Source organism: Macaca mulatta, chromosome 4 (genome assembly GCF_049350105.2).
Source record: "Macaca mulatta isolate MMU2019108-1 chromosome 4, T2T-MMU8v2.0, whole genome shotgun sequence".
Lineage (NCBI taxonomy): Eukaryota > Metazoa > Chordata > Mammalia > Primates > Cercopithecidae > Macaca > Macaca mulatta.
Window position 1 is genome coordinate 85449933 of NC_133409.1, and position 23557 is coordinate 85473489.

The following is a 23557-nucleotide window of genomic DNA, read 5'->3' on the forward strand; positions in this document are numbered from 1 at the left end:
CAGCTCTCTCTGCTGGGCTCCGTGGGAGCTTGAAAATGAAACATAAAGTAGGTCTCTCTGCTGCAGAGGTTTACCCAGTGGCCAGGCGGTAACTCTGCCAGAATATAAAGAAGGTCATGCACTTCGTGTAACAGTGACTCTAGAATCCAATTAAAAAGTTTAGTGTAAGGCAGTCATTCCCACCTAATCCGATCACGGTTTAATGCAATCCTCTGCTTATTTCAATCAGCGCCTTTGGAGCCAAATCAATTGTACGTCTTTGTTTCCACGTTTTCCTTGGTAATTTGATCACCTTCAGCTGTTTAAAAAAAAAAGCTCAATCGGGAAATCTGGCAACCCCTTTTAAGAATTGCCACATAACATAAAGCCAACAAAGAAGCTCCAGATTGGCCAGCCAACTCCAAATTGACATGACAGAAGCAAAAATAAAGTTGTCTAAAATGAAAGTGGAATATGGTGGGGTGGAAGAGAAAAGTTATTGCAAATAATCTTGAATCAAAAAGAACTGATGAAATACTGTTCATTGCTTTCTCTGTACACTCATTCAAACTCACTTGAAATTGTAAATAGCTCCAAATTTCTTTATAAATTACTTTGGCTACTGGTATTATGGAGGCTATTCTCCCAGTTGAAATGATAGAAATAATGTGAATGCATTTCTCTAAATCTGACAATGCAGTTTTTGTGGCAAAGACACCTTCTATTGGCTTTCCAAGGGTGTCACGCTGAGCTTCCCATATGGCATGTTGGCATTTGCCTCATGAGTGGTCACGGTGTATTGCTTAAGGGAAGGCTGAGGAAGCCCAAAGATACAAAATGGCCCCATTTTCTCTATTGGAATTTGAGTTATTTCAAATATGTACATGACTATTATAAAGTTTAAAGTAGACTCAGATGGTTAATTCTGCAAATTGAATGATTTCTGACTGCCTGTAATGGAATAAGAGGATTACTTTGGTCTGTGCAAATATGGGTGAGATTGACAAGCTGCAAGTCCTAGTGATTGCAAATTTCCCATTTCAGATTGCTTTCAGAGCTGAGGCACCTGAAGACGTCTGGAGCTCTCTAGAAATCATTGAAGGGAGAAAAAAGTGTAAATTTTCCTCAGTAGACTTTTGAAGGATATGTCAAATGCATGTGCCACAGTTCCTTTCCATATGCCAATCACGTCTGAGAGAACAGCATATACTGCCCTTGAGAAAGTTACCTCATGGAGCCCCAAACGGGTCTGTGTGGCACGTTTCAAGAAAACTTTAGAAGGAGAGCAGTGCTGTCCTTCATTTAGAAAATTGGATAAGTCAAATTTCTTACCACACTGATTTAAGAGTCTAAGTTCTGTGCAGCTGAGTATTTTACTTTGTTCCACTCCATGAGGAAGCATTAAATATATGATTCTACTGAGCATGCATGTAACTTTGAGGACATATGCGATACCAGAAAGTGCCTCACGAAATGAAAGGAAGAGGGTAGGGCCAGGCAATTTGTGTCTGGGTTAGGAGGAAGAAAATGGAGCTCATAATGTGATTTCCATCAGCATTTAGCCGTTTAAGCTATACAAGTGAAACGCTCAATTTAATAGAATTCTAAAAGTAAAACAAATGCTTTGTTCTTAGTGAATCTGCCATTCAGAGCTGCTCTTGGCAGCACATCAACCGTACTTGAAATGGCTTTAAGTGGGTATTTTTTGTTGTGCTTTCCATCCTAGCACATCTTTTGAGCTGTTGGAGTTTTGAACAGAGAGGCAGGAAGGCCAAATTCCTCTCAGAGTGACTGTGTTGCCATAAGGTCCCCATTTGCTGACTTAGCAATAAAGAATTTACCTTAAAAAGTATTCTGGCCATACTGCAATAGATTTTAGAGGCCAAAAAGTAACAGAGTAAATTAAAATGGTCTAGGATTGTATTAGTCTGTTTTCACACTGCTGATAAAGACATGCCCAAGACTGGGAAAAAAAAAGAGGTTTAATTGGACTTACAGTCCCACATGCCTGGGGAGGCCTCAGAATCATGGCGGGAGGTAAAAGGAACTTCTTGCATGGCAGTGGCAAGAGAAAATGAGGAAAAAGCAAAAGCAGAAACCCCTGATCAACCCATCAGATCTTGTGAGACTTACTCACTATCACAAGAATAGCATGGGAAAGACTGGCCTCCATGATTCAATTACTTCCCCCTGGGTCCCTGATATGCAATTCAAGTTGAGATTTGGGTGGGGACACAGCTAAACCATATCAGGGATAGAAAGGAATGAAATACAGCAAAAGGTTTTTATAATGAAATTTATTGTAATCATTACCAAAGTGAAACTATTGTTCTGGGGATAGCAGGTGCCAAAACTTGTCACACAGTTTGGAAGGTAAGATATAATGCTATTTATTGAGCATTTACTATGTTCTAGGCACTGTGCTATGAGTTTTTCATAGAATATTTCATCTAAACTTCACCAAATCCAAGGCTAGTCATGGTGGCTCACCCCTGTAATCCCAGTACTTTGGGAGGCCAAGGCAAGTAGGATCACTTGAGCCTGGGAGTATGAGACCAACCTGGGCAACACAGAGAGATCTCGTGTTTATCAAAAATAAAAAAATAAAAAAATCAGTTGAGCATGGTGGTGCATGCCTATAGTCCCAGCTACTTGGGAGGCTGAGATGGGAGGATCACTTGAGCCAGGGAGGTTGAGGCTGCAGTGAGCCAAGGTTGCACCACTGCACTCCAACTTGGGTGAGAGAGCAAGACCCTGTCTCAAACAAAACAAAACAGAACAAAATAAAAAAATTCACCAAATCCGTATGAGTTACAAGAAAGAAATTGAGGCCTATACATAGAGGCAGAGGTTAGCTTAAACCACTGATCAACCTGCCATCATGGTCTTCCGTTACATTTTGGTGGATTATTTTTGTATTTTTGATGTGTACCAAAGCATTAATATTTGTTTAATTTATCAAGAGTATTTGTATAACTCTTCTTATTTTTTTAGAGTTTTCATGTGAATATGTGAAATTTTAAACTATGTCTTGGTTTTACATGTTATTTAAACCTACTTAATTTGAAGTATTTCTGTTATTAGAGGCCATGCAAAAATTTTGGTAAGACTTCTTCAACAGTGAGATGCATACCCTGGGCGGGGGCGGGATCTGAAAGTGTGCAAGAGAAAAATAAATCCTTGCTTATTCCCTGCTTATAGCCATAAAACCCCTGGGCTGAGATGCAGCACTAGGAATGAGTTTACCAAGTTATTTGGCCAAACTTTCATGGGTGCACAATTCTTATTGTCTGTCTAGATCCTGTCCAGCAGAAACTAAATGTCTACTGGACTATTGTCCAATGAACGGAAGTGCATTTGACACAGGAAATGCCCAAGGGTGGAGGCTCTACCTCCTGTTAGAGTCCAGTTAACTTGGCTCACTGATGTCTAATGGCAGGTAGGTCAGAGGACTCATAGCCCATCTGAGTTTTTTATCGTGCAGAAAGGATATTGGGTTGCAAGTTATTAGTAGTCACTGGGGAAAACAATCTTTCTTAGTTTCATCCTTGTTATCGTCTTCCTCTTTCTTCTATGTGAAATACTGTGCAAATGGTCATTGGAATATAATAAAATATCTCTTAACTCTTGTCCTCTAGGGACTTAGAATCCGCTGAGAAAGACAAGACATAATCACTTGAAAAGTAAGGCTAGAGGTGGAAAAGGATAGTTCTTGCTTCCTTCCCCACAATACTCAGGTACCTTCTTCATGAGGGGTAGGAACTTAGTTCTTGTGTTCATTGATGTCTCCCTGTCCCCAGAACAGGGCCCCATACAGAAAAGACACTCAGTAAATATGGATTCAATAAATAGCTTTAGCAGTCAGGAAGGGCTTCATAGAGGCAAGTGGGAGTTAAGAAGAGTTTTATAGGTTAAGAAGAACCAAGAGAGTTTAAAGTCAATTTAGGGACAACTGTTTTAATGAAGGAAGGGGTAGATGAAGGAAAATTTTGAAATATTTTCAAAAAAGCAAATGGGAGCAGCATTTTGAAAGTTATTCCATTTCTGACAGAGTGCTCAGAGTCTATATGGTCCTTAAAAGGAGTTGATTAGAGCTGAAAAGCAGACCAGTGATGGGATAGGACTTCCCAGGCCTGAAAGACAAATTGCAGGTTCACTTTCTAAATTTTTACTGTTTATGTAGAAGAACTTTTTTTTTTTTTTAAAGAAAGCTTGCATTGAGTGGATAGATTATTTGATAGTAAGCCATTGTAATTTGCTGATATACATCACTTCCCTGTGTTTTGTGGCAGTGATATGGTTGGAGCTGTTTTAGCTGGTTTCTATTCTTACTCACTTAAGAGTCTCCTTGTCTGAATTATATTTTATCCATTTTAAATTGACAAGTAAAAAATGTATATCTGTGATGTACAACGTGATGTTTTGATGTATGTATACACTGTGGAAAATCTAAATCAAACTAACATGTGCATTACCTCACATACTCATCATTATGTCTGTGTGTGTGTGTGTGTGTGTGTGTTTGTGTGGTGAAAATATTTTAAATCCACTCTATTAGCAATTTTCAAGTACTGAATTATACTTTTGCTTTTGCCTGATCTTGCTATAGAAGAACCAATAGGGTCAAAGAAAAGAAGATAACTGAATATTTGCTGATCACTGGATATTTGCTGATAACTGAATGTGCTGGTCACTTTTACATATATGATTTTATTAATTTATTGGGTTTTAGGCTGGGTGCAGTGGCCTACGCCTGTGATCTCAGCACTTTGGGAGGCCAAGGTGGGTGGATCACCTGAGGTCAGAAGTTCGAGACCAGTCTGGCCAACATGGCAAAACCCTGTCTCTACTAAAAATACAAAAATTAGGCAGGCATTGTGGTGGCTGCCTGTAATCCCAGCTACTTGGGGGGCTGAGACAAGAAAATCGCTTGAACCCAAGAGGTGGAATCTGCAGTGAACTGAGATTGCGCCACTGCACTCCAGCCTGGGTGACAGAGTGAGACTCTGTCTTAAAAAAAAAAAAAAAAAAAAAAAAAATCAGGTTTTATATGCTTCTCAATCCAAAGACAATTAAAAATGCATGTAAAAAATTTTAAAAGGCAAACCCATTAGAGAATCAGAGAAAGTGAAAAATAAGAAAAATAAGAGAAGCCAGTGGAGTGTGTTGCACAAAATGCATGGCATGAGGACTTTGTACACTTGCTAGAAGTGATTACAAATCAGACTCAGGGCTTGGGGACTTTTGACTTTTAGTGCAAAGAGGGAAACTTGATGAGCTATATGATTCACAGTTTCATGAGATCAAAATAAATCAATTACCCAGGGGCAGCCCAGTGAGTTCCGGAACCTGAGAGAAAATTCTCCCATGAGTCTTCATAAAGAAGACTCTCTAAAACATTTTATTTTGGCTGCCAGTGGAAAGGGTTAATGTCCTCTTATGAAAACTGAGGAGTCCAATGAGATTCACTGCTGTCTAGAAGCCAGCAGAGGTTGTATCTATGGGCAGGCCAAGGCTGTCATCTTCGGCCCCTAGATATCTCAAGTATACCTTTGAAATGAGCTTCCTAAGATAAGCTTCATACCACAGTCTGCAGTTATTATGTATGTTTATTTGTTTACTGTTTCTTCTCCCCAGTGTATTATAATCCACACAAGGGCAGGGTTTATAGGTATCTTATTTATTCTTACATCCTTATGTAGCACAAAGTCTGGTGTATATTAGGAACTCAATAAATATTTATTGAATAAAGGAAGGAATGGAAAAAACGGTGGTAAAATGTACCTAAAGTAACTGAATTAACCTGTTGAGAGGAATTTTTAACTATTTATAATCCTGCTTAAACTAGTTAGCTAACTTTAAGAATGCTTTGAATGTTTACCAGAATGATTGATCTTAGAACAGCTGACAGTAGACATTCTCCTTATATTGGTGGTAGACATGCTACCAATAATCTGGTAGCATCAGATGACCACCCCACATAAGAAACCTGTAGAGTAGGTTGTTTAATTCATATCTCATCAAAGAGCTCACAGAAGTTCAGAAAATATGAATTATGTGCTTATTTTCCACTTAACTAATAAAAATAATGAGAAATACATTATTATCAGCACACTAGTTAAATATTAGGCCTTGCTAGAATAATCCAGGTGCTTGTGGAAGTTAGTTATAGGGCTAACTTTTGCTTGCCTTCTTTTCAAATATGGATTACTATCATTCCTGATGAGAGTATGCATGAATCCATTTCCTATGGTGGCTGATTAAGGGCTTTGTCCTTCCACCCTGCAGAGACACAGAATACAAAGGGCTGCAGCTCTCCCTGGATCAGATCTCAGTCTCCAAACCAGCCTTCTCCTATACCAGCAGCTCCACCCCAACCATGACTGACAACAGAAAGGGGGCCAAATCCCGGCTCTCCAGCTCAAAGTCAAAATCCAGGACTTCCCCATACCCTCAGGTAAGTGCATTGCTGTTTTGCAACTTTCTTTTGGTGACATGGTTTGAACTTGAGGTTGAGAAAGTATTAAAACTGTTTGGAATGAATTATCTAGTTTTAATAACTAAAACTTCTGTAAATCTGCAAGGTTCTCTAAACTATCTGCCTCCTTTTAAAATAACTGATAGTAAAAATTTGAAAATTTGAAAATTTGTGGTTTACTGCATTAATATAAAGGTCACGAGAGTCTGGTTGTTGTCAGAACTATAACTTCTTTGTGATTTTGAGGAGATTGATCCTGAATTTCCCTCCCACCCAGTGAGTGAAATGATGTAGCCAGCAAAATAAAATACAGGAAACAAGAGCTCGATGTAGAAAAATGAATCTTGGGACAGGAACTAAAGAAGAAGAAAATTAAAAGGGGAAGGCAAAGGAACAAGGATGCATGTTCCCATGCAATTTGAACACAGACTGGCTATTTACTAGAAGGAATGAAATAAAGAGGGTCTTCCAGATGGCCGGAATGGTAGGAAAAGCAAATTCTTCTTATCTTTGCAAGGTAGAGAGAAGATGAGACCCCGAGAGATATTCCAGAAACGTTGCAAGGTACAAATAGGATTCCTGGTTCTTGAAAGAAAAAAATATTATTTTTCTGTTCAGTCACAGACATAGAAACTAGACTATGTCAAGGTGTGTACACAGCTCTCCTGGCCTGAAGGAAGTAGGACAGGACTGAGAATTACCCATTCCCAATATCCTGTGGCCACCTCACCTCCATCCTTCTCTTTTAATAGCATCATGTCAAACCTCCTGCAGTTCACTAGAGTAGCTCGGGAAATGCTTCCTGGGCTAGTATAAAACCAAACTGGAGGCTGGGCATGGTGGCTTATGCCTGTAATCCCAGCACTTTGGGAGGTTGAGGTGGGGGATCACTTGAGGTCAGGAGTTCAAGACCAGCCTAGCCAACATGGTGAAACCCCGACTCTGCTAAAAATACAAACTTAGCAAGGCGTAGTGGCATGTGCCTGTAGTCCCAGCTACTCAGGAGGCTGAGATTGGAGAATGGCTTGAACCTGGGTGACAAAGGTTGCAGTGAGCCGAGATCGCTCCATTGCACTCCAGGATGGGTGATGGTGAGACTCCATCTCGAAAAAACAAAAACAAAACCAAACTGGTTTCTGAGTCACTTATTCATCAAGCTGACCTTTGTCATTTATTTTAAAATATGTTTTGTAAGTAAAAATGACAATCCAGTAGGTATAGAAACTATTGTTTTCTTATTTGTCAGAGTTATGTTATTCTGTTGATATCTATAAGTGTATACTATTTGAGAAAATGTTGTTCACTGAACCAGTGGTCACTAAGAGGCTGCTATTTGCTAGATTATTTTAGTGGCTTGGTGTATGAAGATGAGCACAACATGGTCTCTGCCTCTAAGAGACTTACGTCACATGGTTTGAAGTCTTCCACAGAAGATCACGCTTCTTTACTCTGGCAAAAGAAAAGAGAGTAGATGTGTGATGCCCAGATGTTTTTCAGTGTACAACTTCCATTATAAGTACTGAGCACTTAATTTATAAAACATTACATTTTAGTCAAAGTCACTGCAGAGAAGAAGCTTTTTTTTCTTTTTTCTTTTTTGTGAGATGGAGTCTTGCTCCATTGCCCAGATTGGAGTGCAGTGGTACGATCTTAGCTCACTGTAACCTCCGCCTCCTGGGTTCAAGCGATTCTTCTGCCTCAGCTTCCCAAGTAGCTGGGATTACAGGCACCCGCTACCACGCCAGGCTAATTTTTGTATTTTTAGTAGAGACGGGGTTTCACCATGCTGGCCAGGCTGGTCTCAAACTCCCGATCTCAGGCAATCTACTCACCTAGGCCTCCCAAAGTGCTGGGATTACAGAGGTGAGCCACCATACTCGGCCAGGAGCTGCTTCTTTTTATGGAACATCTAATGAGAAACTTTTCTTATTGCTCTCTTGTACCTTGGGAAGAGAGTTTTATGGTTTCTTTTTACTGCTTGGAAAGATGGATTATGGCTTTGGGTAGTTCTCTCCTTTAATATGTAGATGTGTTGGACACATAGATGAAAGAAGAATTTAAATTAGGAGGTACTAAGTAGAAGGAGTTTGTCCATTGTTATATAGAAATTAAGCCACAAAAATAAAATCTCCCTATTGGACCCCCAAATCCTCACTGTCTAGTCTATGTTTTCTTTCATGCTCAGCTCTTAACAGCTAACATTTCTATTAGTTCACTCTAACAGGATACTAAATGTTTTAACTACCATTAGTTTACCCTTTCCATGGGGTAAGGGTAGGCGGAAAGGAGTTAACTGGAAAGTTATACACGTTCTATGATTTAAAGAAAAGGAACACAGATGAGTAGAAAGTAGAACATTTTCTTATTTATTTATTTATTTATTTTTGGAGACAGGGTCTCAGTCTTTTGCCCAGGCTGGAGTGCAGTGGCAAGATCCTAGCCCACTGCAGCCTCGAACTCCTAAACTCAAGCAATACTTCCCTGTAGTACCAGCTTTCTAAGTAGCTGGTACTACAGGCACACAACAATGTGGCCCATTAATTTTAAAATTTTTAAATACTTTTTGTAGACATGGGAGTCTCACTTTGTTGCCCAGGCAGGTCTTGAACTCCTGGCTTCAAGCCATCCTCCTGCCTCAGCCTCCCAAAGTGCCCATTTTTCATTTTTTCTATCCAAAATTGTTCTTTCTTCTAGAAATGTTCTATGAAATGCACATGCACACACGTATGTCCACATAGGATTTATCTTAAAGTTTGTGTATTTGTTATTGTGGTTAATACTTACATAAACTAGTCCTTAGAATTTCAACCATATGTCTCACTTGAAATTGCACAGTCATAAATTAAGTTTACTTAACATTTATGTGCCTAGTTAAGGTTATTCTTTAATTGTGTTTAGATAATCATGGTACTAAATCAATCATTGACTGAGTTCCTCCTGCATGAGTTGTTGATAACCTAGAGATCAGAATTGGAACATGCTATCCTTGCTAGTATAGACAGACAAGAAAGCAGGCATTTACAGTGAATTCTCATAGGCTGAGAGTTTCCTCTGGGGCACACTGGAAAATTATGGTGTCCAGGGCAAACTCATCACCGTTTCTGTTGGAAGAGGCAAGTTAGAAGTCCTCCATCTTGGATTTTAAATTCTCAGAATTTTTAAAAATTAGCTTCTCAAAAATCTTATCTGGTCCAAATTGTTTGTATATTGTTAAGGAATAATTCACTTTTAATTTTCATGTATCATTGCTATTACATGTCTTTGACTTAGCAGATGCTAGCTGAATACCTGCATTAAAAAGATACTTCTCTGGTCATCATGATAGTTGGGAGTTAGGGGTTGGATTAAAAAGTACTAGACTACAAAGAAGTGGTAAAAGAAATATCCTTAAGTTTTGCAGTACAGATGAAGTCATAAATTATATACTAGAATAAGTATTGTCTAGGAGATGGTATATACAAAGGACATTGCAGGTGGTATGAACCATATGGACTCTAGCCTGGCTGAGGAAGGTGTTGTGGGAGACCTGGAGTCAAGGGTAGAACTCAGGCATATGGGCATAAGGGAAAGGAAAGGGGACTTCAGGAAGCCTAGAATTATGAAGAAATGCAGGAATAAATTGTTAATGTGATTGGGTCTGAGGGTGGAGTGGAGGAGGGTTGGTGTCTTTTAATGAGCACTAAGAAGAAGTGATATATTTAGAAATATAGAGTGGTACCAACTATATGCTAGGCCAAAGAGTTTAGAGTTTGTTTTTTGGAGAACTAGTAAAGGTTTTGAACAGGAAATGAGAGGATTAATGTGATTGAAGCAAGGAAAACTATTTAGGGGACTAATTTTAATAGTCTGACGTGAGTCTATGAAGATCTAAACTAAAGTTCTCTCCTGAAATAAAAGGGACTGTAGAGGAAGAATGGATAAAATGTTTTATCCTTTGTTGCTTGTACCTTTTCTTGTCATAAATATATTCTGATCATTCATTATGGATTTAGTTGGAAATTATACTTTTAAAGCTTACTTTTAGTAGTTATTGATACACATATTAGATTCTCCTTTTTGTATTGATAGCTGCAAAATAAATTCCTTTTTTTGTGACTGAATGATAAAACTTTCAATTGTATTTAATTTTAAATATTTCTGTCCATTTTTTCAAAAATAAGGTGACAGTCTTTTTTGTTATTTACTTATTTACATATTTTTGGCATGCAAATTCACATTAAAATTTTCAAGAGGCAGTTTCCAGAGCAAAAGCAAAATTGGACTCATAGGGTAATGTCTTGTGCCTCTTTAGCTACTATAAATGGTGATTTAATGATTCTATCACTATTATTCATTAGGCTTTTTGCTCTGACTAGTATGTATCAGGCATATCTAGATTTCTAACAGATACCTAACAAATGGCAGTAATACTGCGTTTTGGAATTATGTAGGCACCCTTATACAAATATTCAAGACATGCACAAATTGTAATTTGCTACCACTGTAAGAATTAAAGAAAGAGGAGAGAAACATGCAGGGTGGCTTGCCAGTCAACAAGGACAGGTTTATTTTAGAAAATGAACCTGAGAGGGACTTCTGGCTGAGTTAGGTCAGAGCCACACTCTCTTACAGACTAAGGGTTTTTAAGGGTTCAGGGTGGGAGAGTTTATTAGAGGCTGGGACTGCTTCTGTGTCTCTTTGTTGTGCTTATCTGGGAGGGAGGGTTGTATGTCTGTTCCCATACATCTTCATGCAGCTGCAGGCATCCTCCGGAGTCGGCTTTTAGCTTCCTTATGTTAGTGAACCTGAAGGAAAAGGAATGTGCTTATTAAGGTCCACCGTTTTACTGGGGCCCATTGTATGAGGATAAAGTTTGGCATTACCCAAGAGACTTCCCCACCACCTCCCTCTGTGCCCGAGCTGTCTTATCTTATTTTACTGTCTGCTCTTTCTGTCTGCTTGTAGTTAGAAGAGAAGTGATTTCCTTGAAATGCATGAGGCTAGAAAGGGAGCTGGAACTTAAAGTGGTGGTGTTTGTCCAAGATGATGTTGCTACTGCTCTGTCAACCACCACTCAGTTTGTCTCCATTAATAGATGAAACTTTAGGTCCCTTTCTGGTATGAGATACCCTTAGGAATGATGTTAGACTTGATTATATTATGACCACTTAATGAATGACTCAGTTATCTTTGTACCTCAAGGTATTACTGGGGACAGGAGAGGTCAAAATAAAATTGTTTTGAATGGTTTTGGAAAAATTGTAAGAAATATTACAGTTAATTTCCAAAGATTCTGCCCATAGCTACTGTGCTGCTGTATGGTAGCAATCTTACCATTATGACAGTTGTATTTTATTGTTATGACATTTGTTATGCTTATGAAAATAGCAATGTATTTTTCAGAGTTCTGTTGAATTAGAAATACTGAGTTTATATAATTTATTTCAAAGACTTTATCTGCTAGACATTGCTACAATATTTTCTGTCTATTTTAATAAAACTAGTTATAGCTACATTAACACCAGTTGGAGGTTATCTTGCCATGGTTTAGTCACGTCAATCATGAATAAATTGCCTCCTCATTCCAGAGTTTCCTTTTAAACTTCTCACTGGCATGTTTATAGTTACATTTATTACAGACAGTGCGTGCCATCCTGTTTTATTGTATCATCCTGCCCTCCTCTTGCCTTTTCCCTAGTCAGTAATAACCAATACACTATATAATTCAGTAATAACAGGGCATACAGAAGACTGTATGCTTCTGAAATCTGAAAGTATTTAATCACTTGCTACTGATACATTGTAACACTTGCAGATTTTATTCTACATCTGTTACCTTAAATAATCCCACAGAAATCTCTTAATTTTCATTGCCAGCAATCTGGCTTCCTTTCGGTGAAGGTAGAAACTCTTCCTTTGCAAAGGTTTTCTCTGATCTCAAAAATATATTAATGACTACTATGCTGAGAGACTGACTTTTTAAGTCACAGATATCAGAAGGGTCAATAATTTCTTAAGCATAGTTATCCCTTTATACATAGCACTTTGATCACTATTGATATAGATATTCCTTCATTTCATGTTTTATATGTAACACCCAAACATGTAATCCTGGACCACTAAAAACAAAAATTTTTAATGCATATTGCCAGAAAAATTCAGGTTATTTTCATAGAAAGTCTTATATTAGATAGGTGCATTTGTATTTCCTGTCCATGGATAAATTTGAGATTAGTCTTCTTCTCCTGTTGAAATTTTAGGAGATTATTAGAGTAGACCTTTATAATCTTTTTAGATGGTTTTCATAAATGAATCTCAGATTCACATTTTAGAAAACATTTTACTCAGTGGGGTGAAGCCTCTGTAGTTTGGTTTTTACTAACTCTTGCATTTAGTTAAGTACTATGATGTGCAGTAAAGTAATACAGGTGAACTCTTAAGAGACTAGGGTCTAGTTGGGCAGGCAAAGCTAACCTGTTAGAGAGGAATTATAAGATGTCATTGATCATAGGGCCTCAAGGCCACAATTTCTGCCCTTTTATTCTCTTGGCATATGACTGAGGCAAGGGGCAGACAGTGGTGTCCAGGGACTGTTGGCTTCTGCCCATCCATCCCTTTTCCCAAACAGGGTTTCTCCATGATTGCTTTATGAAATCACATTCTGTTCATACTATTCTCCATTAATTAACTTCCTTATACCCCCAAATTTATTTGTCACTATCCTGTTTTTCTAAACTGGGTCTCAGGAGGAACCAGCGTGCTTTTTTTCAAATAGGTTATAGTGAAGTCTGCTATAAAGGACACACAATCTTGCCGAGTGAATATGCATGGTAAAGGAGCACAGAGAAAGGGAACATTTTAGGAGACAGTGCAGAAGGGTGAAGAGATGGAAGGGAACTAACAGTAGAGACAGGCAAAAGTGGTTGTTTCCAATGCAGTTTATTTAATAGAGAACTTCTTTGGCCTTCACCTTGCTTTGGAGCACAACAATATAAAATAGATATTTATGGTAGATAAAGTAGGTACATGGAATCAGATATAGGATTGTATACCTTTTTTGTTAGTTTACTTAAGTGGGTATATATGTTAGGTATAATATTTTATTGACGTTTACTATCATAACATCATAATACACACTGACACATGGCATTTAGAATGAATTCCTGATACTGAGAACTTAAAGATGACACATCTCACAAAAATTAAGTAAATGGATGGCTAGATTTAGTCACATTAGTTTTCTAAGTAAGGCGGCAGGAGTTATTGAATAAGAAAAGACCAATAAGAAGAAAAAATGAGAAAAAGTGGCATAAATGAGGAACGTGAAATTAGACCTAGCAACAATGACATGGTAAAAGGAAGAAATTTTGGGGCAGTAAAGGTAAGGTTCATGAGAACAGAAGATGTTGCCCTTAGTAACCAGATTGCCTTGGCCACCTAGAAGTCCTTAGCAGATATTGAGTGAGTGCATGAGTGAATGGATGGATGATTCCCACCGAGGTGATGGGGTAGATGGAGAAAGAAGCAGGAGAGTGATGAGACATGTTAAGTCCTGAGGATACTATCCTCACCCCAGAAAGCAGATTCAATGGGCAAATTAAAATGTAAACATTGTTTAAACACATGTAATATGTAATGAGATAAAGGAATGTGGTGGTGTCAGTGTGGTATATGTGGTGGTGGTGGTATGTGTTGGGAGTTGACCTGCCCTTCCAGCAATGATCTGGAGGCAGGAGTTGGAAGCAGATAGTGAGAGAACCAATAGCCCCTAGTCTTAAAGAGCTCACATGTTAAGGGGAGTTATCAGCAGGATTGGGTTTATCCCTGTTTACAAGATTTGCAGAGGGGCTGCAAGATGACAGTTAATAAACTCCTGGTGTACTTGGGTGCCCCTTCAAGGACCAGACTCATGCTCACTCTGAATACCCTGCTGTGATTTTCTTTCTTTCTTTCTTTCTTTCTTTCTTTCTTTCTTTCTTTCTTTCTTTCTTTCTTTCTTTCTTTCTTTCTTTCTTTCTTTCTCTCTTGTTCTTTCTCTTTCTTTCTTTCTCTCTTGTTCTTTCTCTTTCTTTCTTTCTCTCTCTTTCTTCTTTCTTTCTTTCTTTTTCTTTCTTTCTTTCTCTTTCTTTCTTTCTTTCTCTCTTGCTTTCTCCTTCCCTCCCTCCCTCCCTCCCTCCCTCCCTCCCTCCCTCCCTCCCTCCCTTCCTTCCTTCCTTCCTTCCTTCCTTCCTTCCTTCCTTCCTTCCTTCCTTCCTTCCTTCCTTCCTTCCTTCCTTTCTGACAGAGTCTCGCTCTGTCGCCCAGGCTGGAGTGCAGTGGCACTGTCTTGGCTCACTGTAACCTCCACCTCCAGGGTTCCATCGATTCTCCTGCCTCAGCCTCTCTAGTAGCTGGGATTACAGGCACCCACCACTACGGCCAGCTAATTTTTGTATTTTTAGTAGAGACGGGTTTCCCCATGTTAGCCAGGCTGGTCTTGAACTCCTGACCTCAGGTGACTACCCACCTTGGCCTCTCAAAGTGCTGGAATAACAGGCGCAAGCCACCATACCCAGCCCAAGCTGTGATTTTCTATGCTTTCACCCATTTGATCTTCTTCCCCTCATTGCCCGTGTCCTGGGAGGTCCCTCAGCCTGGATGATTGTAACAGCATCTTAATTTTCTCCCTATTTTGGAAAATTTTCCTCCCCAGTCTGCCATGTCTCCCAGACCATGATCAGAGACCACTGCCCTAGCTGTTCCTCAAGGTCATTTATAATTGGGCCCTAAATAACCTTCCTCACATTCTCTCTTGTTGGTCCCCTACCTGAACTTTGTGATCTAGGCAGACCGGTCTACTCACTGTTTGATGAATGCCTTGTCTTTTTCTGCCCCCATGCTTGTGCCTATGCATTTATTTCTGCACGCATTGCCCCTATTTTTCAAAATTCTGCTTAAGGTCCAGATTGAGAACCACCTCTTTCATAAAATATTGCTGAGTTATATTTCTCCTTTGGACCCCTATTTAGAATAATTTGCCTTCTACTGCCTTCTAGACATGTCATATCTCCTCTCTTGGACTATAATCTCTTTGAAAGTAATGACACGTCTTTTTTATATCCACCTCCCCCCCACTCCATTCCCCAGCATCCACATATTTACTCACTAAATGGTAATAGAATTAATGAATAAATAAATAAATTTTAAAAGTATGGGGACACTTTGTTAATTGTCTGTGGAGATATTAAAAACCCCAAGAGGAAGGGAACATACTGCTGCTAAGAAATTTATAACCTCTGTAAAGAGACAAAACAACCTAGGGATGGTCTGCAAATGCCACATCCTGTAATAAAAATCAAACACCTAAGTGCTGAGGAGGAATTAGATGTGGTGGAATCTAAGGGTTCTTTTGAGAGTAAAACTTTGAACAAGCACTCTCTGTCTCATACTCCAGGGACAGAGAACCATCCATTTCCAGTCCTGAGCTGGGCTTTCTAGTCTTCTTGTCCTCACTGTCATCTCCAGTACAAAATGGAAATATGTGACAGCTGATATTTACTTTGTGTGTGTGTTTTGATAATAAAATACTTGCACTGGCAGTTGAGTGACTGTGTAGGAAATGCCATTTGACCCTATATTCCATCTCAGTTACCCGTGTTTATGGGCTCAGCCCTAGTTCCAGGGCTCAGTTCTCATGATAACTAGTCTCTTTCTAGATTACATTCTTACTATTATTCTACTAGTTTATGTACACTTTTTGTTCTACATCTTTAATAGTGTTGTGCTTATGAAACATATATTTTCTCCACAATAAAGGGAAAGTATCTCAAACTATTTTCTGTTTGTTTGGCTTGGTTTTTGATCTTATGGACACAAAAGGCCTTGTGAGGGTCATGTTCCTTCATAATGTTTCTCAACTCTTGTCCCCTCCTCACTGTCTTTGCCTGGTTCCAGGCTCTCTGGAACAGGACATCACATTTAGAGAACCTAATCTGCCTCTTTATTGTTCTTTTGGTCTCTGATCATTCCTGCTGGGGTAAGATTCCTGAAATATGATTTTCATTATGCCTTACCTTGTCTGCTTAAATACCTACAGAGTCACCTCATTGGTTATAGTATGACATCCAATCTTGACAGTCTGGCCCATTGCCTGCCTCACTCTACCTACTTCAGTCCACCTGCCAACCCCCGCCCCCTTGTCAGCACTCCACTCTAGCTAGAGTCTGTTAACTCTGTGTGAGGATAACTTGCTTCTCAAATCCTATCCACCCATCAAAGCACAGCTGCAGCTCCGCCTCTCATCCCCACAGATTCCTGGATATAAGTCATAATTTATGTTCAACATGTCACTATTCCATAGTGTAGCATGGTTTGGATCTGGGGAACGGTTAGTTTCCAAAAAGAAATCAGGCAGTGGGTGGAGCAACTGTGCTAAATCAAATCGGAAGCCTCTGCTTCTGGCTTAATGGAAGTGAAACTGCAATTTGTGATTCTGCTCCCCAGCTGAAAAGAAGAGAAGAGCAAAATGGCTGAATCTACTATCAAAATGTATCTAGGGAAATTTATTTTAACAAAATCTATGGAATAAAGTATTATTAAAACTGAACAGTAAATTTAAAGAGAGCAATGCCTCATTTGACAGTTTATGGTGGCATTTGACCCTTCTAGAGTTAATAAAGTTGAATTTGAGTATCTTTAGCTAAGAAATGTAGATTCCTTTAATTCTTCCTTCTTTCACAGATTTTTAGGAAACCGCCTTAGTGTATTACAGGGCATTGAATTGCTTTGTTTTTCTGTAAGGTCAAGGTTCTGATGCAGAATATACATTTTTCTCGAGCTCATGCAGAACGTTTTCCAGATAGTCATATGTTAGTCCACAAATCAAGTCTTAATAAATTCAAGAAGGTTGGCCTTACATCAAGTATAATATACACTGACTACAGTGGTATGAAACTAAAATAAGTAACAGGAGGAAAATTGAAAAAATTGCAATTTCATGGAAATTAACAAACTCCTGAACAACCAATGGGTCAGAGAATAAATAAAAAAGGAAATAAAAAATATCTTGAGATGAATGAAAATGGGAACACAACATATAAAAATGTCTGGGTTGCAGCAAAAGCAGTTTTAATAGGAAAGTGTATAAACACTTACATTAAGAAAAAAACAAAGATCTCATATAACCCAACTTTACACCTAAAGGAACTATAAGGTAAAGAACAAACTAGACCCAAGTTTAGCAGAAGGAAGGAATTAATAAAGATTGGAGCAGGAATACATGAAATAGAGAATGGAAAACAATAGAAAAAATCAACAGAAGTAAAAGTTGGTTTTTTGAGAAGATCAACATAATTGACAAATCTTTAGCTAGACTAACCAAAAAAAATGACAGGGGACACAAATAAAAAAATTATAAATGGAAGAGGAAATATAATTGATACTACAGATATATCAAGGATTATAAGAGACCCCTATGAACAATTATATGCTAACAAATTGGATAACTTACTCTTCTGGATACATTTCCAGAATGTACAGCCCACCAAGACTGAATCATTAAGGCATAGAAAATCTGAACACATTAATAATGTGTAAGGAAATTAAATCAATCATCAAATCCCTCCTAACAAAGAAAAGTCTAATATCAGATGACTTCACTGGTGAATTCTACCAAACACTTAAAGAATTAATGCCAATCTTTCTCAAATTCTTTCAAAAAATTGAAGAAGAAGGAACATTTCCAAACTCATTTTACAAAGCCAACAATGCCCTGATACTGAAGCCAAAAAGGACACCACAAGAAAAGAAAATAACATGTCAGTATCCCTGGTGAACACAGACACCCAAATTCTCAACAAATCACTAGCGAACAAAATTGAACAACATGTTGAAAGGATCATACACCATGATCAAGTGGGATTTATCCCTGGGATGCAAGGTGGGTTCCATCCACAAATCAATACATGTTATATACCACATTAACTGAATGAAAGATAAAAATCATGTGATCATCTCAATAGATGCGGAAAAAGCATTTGATAAAATTCAACATCCTTTCATGATAAAAATTCTCAACAAATTAGTATAGAATAAATATAACACAACATAATAAAGATTACATAGGGCAGGCCCACAGCTAACATTATACTCAATGGTGAAAACCTGAAAGCTTTCCCTCTAAGACCAGAAACAAGAAAAGAGAGAAATAGAAAAAAAATTCTCAAATTCATATAGAACCAAAAAAGAACCCGAATATCCAAAGCACTATTGAGAAAGAAGAACAAAGATGAATGCATCACACTTCCAGACTTCAAACAATATTATTATACAAAGCTATAATAATCCATACAATAACAGTACCAGAATTAAAACAGACACCCCAGTGGAGCAGAATAGAGAGCCCAGAATTAAACCCACGTATATGTGATCAACTAATATTTGACAAAGATGCCAAGAATGCAAAATGGGGAAATGATAGTTTTTTCAATAAATTGTGCTGGGCAAACCAGATATCTACATACAAAAGAATGAAATTGAGCCCTTATCTTAGACAACTCACAAAAAGTAACTTGAATGGATTAAAAACTTAAATGTAAGGCCTGAAACTATAAAGTTTCTAGAAAAAACATAGGGAAAAAGGTCCTTGACATAGGTCTTGACAGTGATTTTTCAGATATGACACCAAAAGCATTGACAACAAAAGCAAACATAAATCAATGGGAGTACATCAAACTAAAAACTTCTACATAGCAAAGGAAATGATATAATGAAAATGCAGCCTTTGGAGTGAGAGAAAATATTTGCATATCATATATCTGGTAAAGAGTTAATATCACAAACATATGAGGAACTTGTATAACTCAATAGCAAAATAAACAAAAAAGAAAAGCAGAAAAAATAAAGAAAAGAAGAAGGAAATATTTGATTAAAAATGAGCAAAGGACCTGAATAGACCTTTTCCTGAAGAAGGCATACAAATGGTCAACACGTACATGAAAAGGTGCTAAACATCACTAATCATCAGAGAAATGCAAATCAAAGCCTCAATGAGATATCACCTTGTACCTGTTAGAATGGCTATTATTAAAAAAGACAAGAGGTAAGTGTTGACAAAGATGTGTAAAAAAGGGAAAGCCAGGCACTGTTAGTAAATTGGTACAGCCATTATGGAAAATGGTATGAAAGGTCTTCAAAAAATTAAAAATAGAACTATGATACAATTCAGCAACCTCACTTCTTATATACCTGAAGGAAAAAAATCAGTATGTTGAGGAGATGTCTGCACTCCCATGTTCGTTGCAGTGTTATTCAAAATGAAGACATGGAAACAACCTAAATGTTCATTGATGAATGAGTGGATTAAAAAATATATCTATGTACAGTGAAATATTATCCAGCTACAAAAGAAGGAAATTCTGCCATTTGCAGCAAAATAAATCAACCTGCTAAGTGAAATACGCCCGATAAAGAAAGATGAATACTATATGATTTCACTTATGTATGGAATACTGTATGAATGGATTAAAAAGTGTATATATATATATATACAATGAAATATTATTCAGCCACAAAAGAAGGAAACTCTGCCATTTGCAACAAAATGGTTATTCATGCTAAGTGAAATAAGCCACATAGAGAAAAATGAATACTTACATGTAGATTACACTTATATGTAGAATCTAAAAAATGTAGAATATTCTATATGTAGAATATACATGATTTCACTTATATGTAGAATCTAAAAAAATCAAACTCATAGAAACAGAGAATGCTAGTTGTCAGGGCTTGGAGGGTGGGGGAAATGGGGAGATGTTGATCAAAAGGGTACAAACTTTCAGGTATAAGATGGATGTGTTCTGGGGATCTCATGTAGAGCATGGTGACTATAGTTAATAATATTGTATTGTACACTTGAAAGTTGCTAAGAATAATGTTAAGTTTTCACACCACACACACACAAAAGGTAATGATGTGAGGTGATGAATGTGTTAACAAACTTGTTTGTGGTATTCATTTCACGATGTACAGTTACATTAAGTTTATGGTGCTGTATACCATAAATGTATACAATTTTATTAGTCAATTATACTGCAGTAAGGCTTGAGGAAAAGTTCTGATATCTATTGTTTATATAGTTTATATTATTTTAGTTTTCCTCATGTTTACTGTACTGGACTTAGAAGAAGAAAAGGTAGACTTATCCTTCCATTCACAGTTGCTCAACTTGGTGGAGGGCCGTTAAGCTTCAATTTCTTTTTACAAAATTACAAATCTGATAGACCTCCTCTTTCAGTGTGCAGAAAGTTGGTAATATGCCTGCCAATCTGTTGGCCTAGTTCTAGGACATTCCCAAGAGCAGCTTGGGCAGTCCATGCTTTGTCCAAACACAGAATAAAGCAGTGGAAGACCAAACAAAGCTGCAATGAGGGGTTGGAGCAGGTGGCACCACCTGTACCCATCTAATTCAAACCCATTTAATCTGCCACTTATATGTGAAAATCAGAGAGTGAGTCAGAGCATCAGTGAAAGGAGCAAAGTGATTGTGGCACATGCCTGAAACCCATCATGGAAGATGGGCTACTTTAAATTAAAATTAGTACTACTGGTTCTGGAAATCCAGGATTTTACCCAGTAGGCTAGAACTATTTCTATATTATCTATGCCAGTTGGAATATACTTAATCATTTGCAGTCATGGATGCCATGACATAAAGGACTTAATTAAATATTTATTCTAATTTGTTGTTACCTGATTAAAATTTTCAGTGCAATGAAAATGCTTGTAAGTCTTTAAGACTTCACCTTTGATTTACAAAACGGATAGATTGTAGATTTCATGGTTTGGGAACAACTCTCTCCATACGGAATCCTATAGGAGATTCCTTATAGTGTTACACTGAAGGAAACCCAGCCCTGGATCCTGCGTGCTGATTCCCTTCCAGCTGCACATCACCCTGACAGCTAATGAGATGTTGACTATGGTTACTTTTCTGTGAGAAAAATGAGTTAACCAAATCCCAGGAACATTTTTGTAACTTTTTTGGGGGGTGGGGTGGATTAAGAGAAGGCCTATGACATTTCAAACCACATTTGAGGCATATTTTTAAAACTTCCCATGTTTCTACTTCATGAAATATATCAGAGAATTTACAGGTATAAAAGCTTTCTTGCCAGAATGTTTCTTTTGAGCTAAATATGACTAAAATGTGGATAAAAGGTAAAAAAGTCACAATAAATAATAGATTAAACTATAAATGAATCAAATTATAACATAATGGGGGAAAATCTTGTGAATAAATACTTTAAAATTGATTTTGGGAAGCTGATAATTCATGCTGTTCTTTAAAATGAAGGAAGAAATGGCCAAAATATTTAAAACTTCTATTAACTGAATTTTGATTCAGTATTTACCATCTAACTATTTATAGTATAAATGGGTATATTTACTGCTCAGTTCCTCTAGCCAAATTATCTTCAACTCTGGAATGTGACTCAAGATTGATATAATTTTTCTTTTAGAATATATTCTCCAACTTTTCTTGAAGTTTTTTTAAAGCTTAATTCTTTAGGAACTATATGTAATTGAATTAAATTTCACAAACATATCTCAGGAGGGTTCTTTTCCAATGCTAAAAATTTGTGAGACTTGTCTAGAAATCAAATTATACTTAGTTTTTATTAACATATATTAGATTAGATTTATTCTTGCTGTTTATTAATAAGGTAATAAATTAGAAATGAAATGACAGCAAACATTTCTATTATTTGTAGGAGTGCAGGAATGTGGAAAATAATTTCTACTTGATATTCTCTTTGCAGTTTTATTTAGTTGTGTTTTCTAGGTACTAAAATTTTTCCAGTTAGAAATAAACTTTATTATTTGACTGCTGTTCAGTTACATTATCACAGGCACATGGTTTCCATCAACCTCTCAGATTAGCAAAATAAGTTGCATTATTGTCATTTAAAAATACATTTGATTCTGATATTAGTTTTTCTCTTACTCCTGTGTTTATCCTTGAGAAAACTCCTGGCAATTTCCAATGTGTGTAAGTCAAAGCCATTCTTTATAGTAAACAGGACTCCTGTTTGAGGGAAGCATCCCGAGAAGTGGGGTTATTTTAATGGACATGCTGTATTACTTTAATCTAACCCTTTCACCATCTGTTCTTCCCATAACAGTGAATGAAAAAAAAGAACATATTTTATGTTTCAGGGTTACATTAGTAAAAGAAAAAAAGATAAAAGTGATTTAAAAGCATGCATATGTTCTTAGTACAATGCAGTCTGCATCTGTGATTTTTTTTTTTTCTCATGGTTCAGACACAAATCAAGAGGAAAGCTGCTCATGCCTGATAGAGTGAAAGTTTTTCATGAAAAACAGGACTTTACCAGAAGAGGGTCTCTTTATATATTTTACAGCTATAAATGATAAAAACCTCAATGAGCTGCCAGAATAAAAATAGATAACTGTGACATCTATTGTTAGAACATCTGGCATTTTTCCTGGGCTGGGTGGTTGCTGCCACATCCGGATGAATGCAGAGCACCTGTCTGGAACATGCTGTTGAAGCAGGAATGAATCTTATGACCGTAATTAAAAGAAGAATATCTATGGGTGTACTTGTGGTAGGAGACTGTTTGAGTGATTAGAGGACATACGTAAGGGTGTGTGGGGATTAAGGGGTGTAGAGGATGGAGAAAGTCCCCTTTGTAAAAAGATGCTTGGGAACCTGAAATCTATTACTGCATAGAGGGTAGGACACCGTTGTCTTTATTATCTAAGTACAGTATATCAAAGCATGGGACAGTGAAAAGAGTAAGGGTTCTGGAATTACATGTCCCCTCTTAAACTTCGTAATTCTGCAACTTTGGGCAAAATTTTTTTGAACTTTATTTGTTATGTCTGTAAAGGGATTAATAATATTGTAAAGATGTTGTTAGCATTTAATAAAACAATGTCTATGGAATCTGCATAGTGACTAATGCATAGCAAGTGTTTTATAATGGTAACTATTGCTGTGATGGGTATTAGTTAGCATAAGAAGATAATATAGTAAGTTGCTACTTAATAAGTCACAGTTCTTTTCCTTTTTCCTAAATAACCTATTTACTAAAGGAAACAGTAATGTTTTCCTTCTTT

The 23557-nt window shown here is 37.4% G+C and overlaps 1 protein-coding gene across 1 annotated transcript in view; it reads left to right on the forward strand.

Annotated features, from left to right (window-relative positions):
• Positions 1-23557, forward strand: part of SIM1 (SIM bHLH transcription factor 1) — a 78488-nt gene that overhangs the window by 38427 nt on the left and 16504 nt on the right. The window contains exon 10 of the mRNA XM_015136983.3: positions 6268-6436. Coding sequence (XP_014992469.1) covers positions 6268-6436 — 169 coding nt within the window. The remainder of the gene's footprint in view (positions 1-6267; positions 6437-23557) is intronic.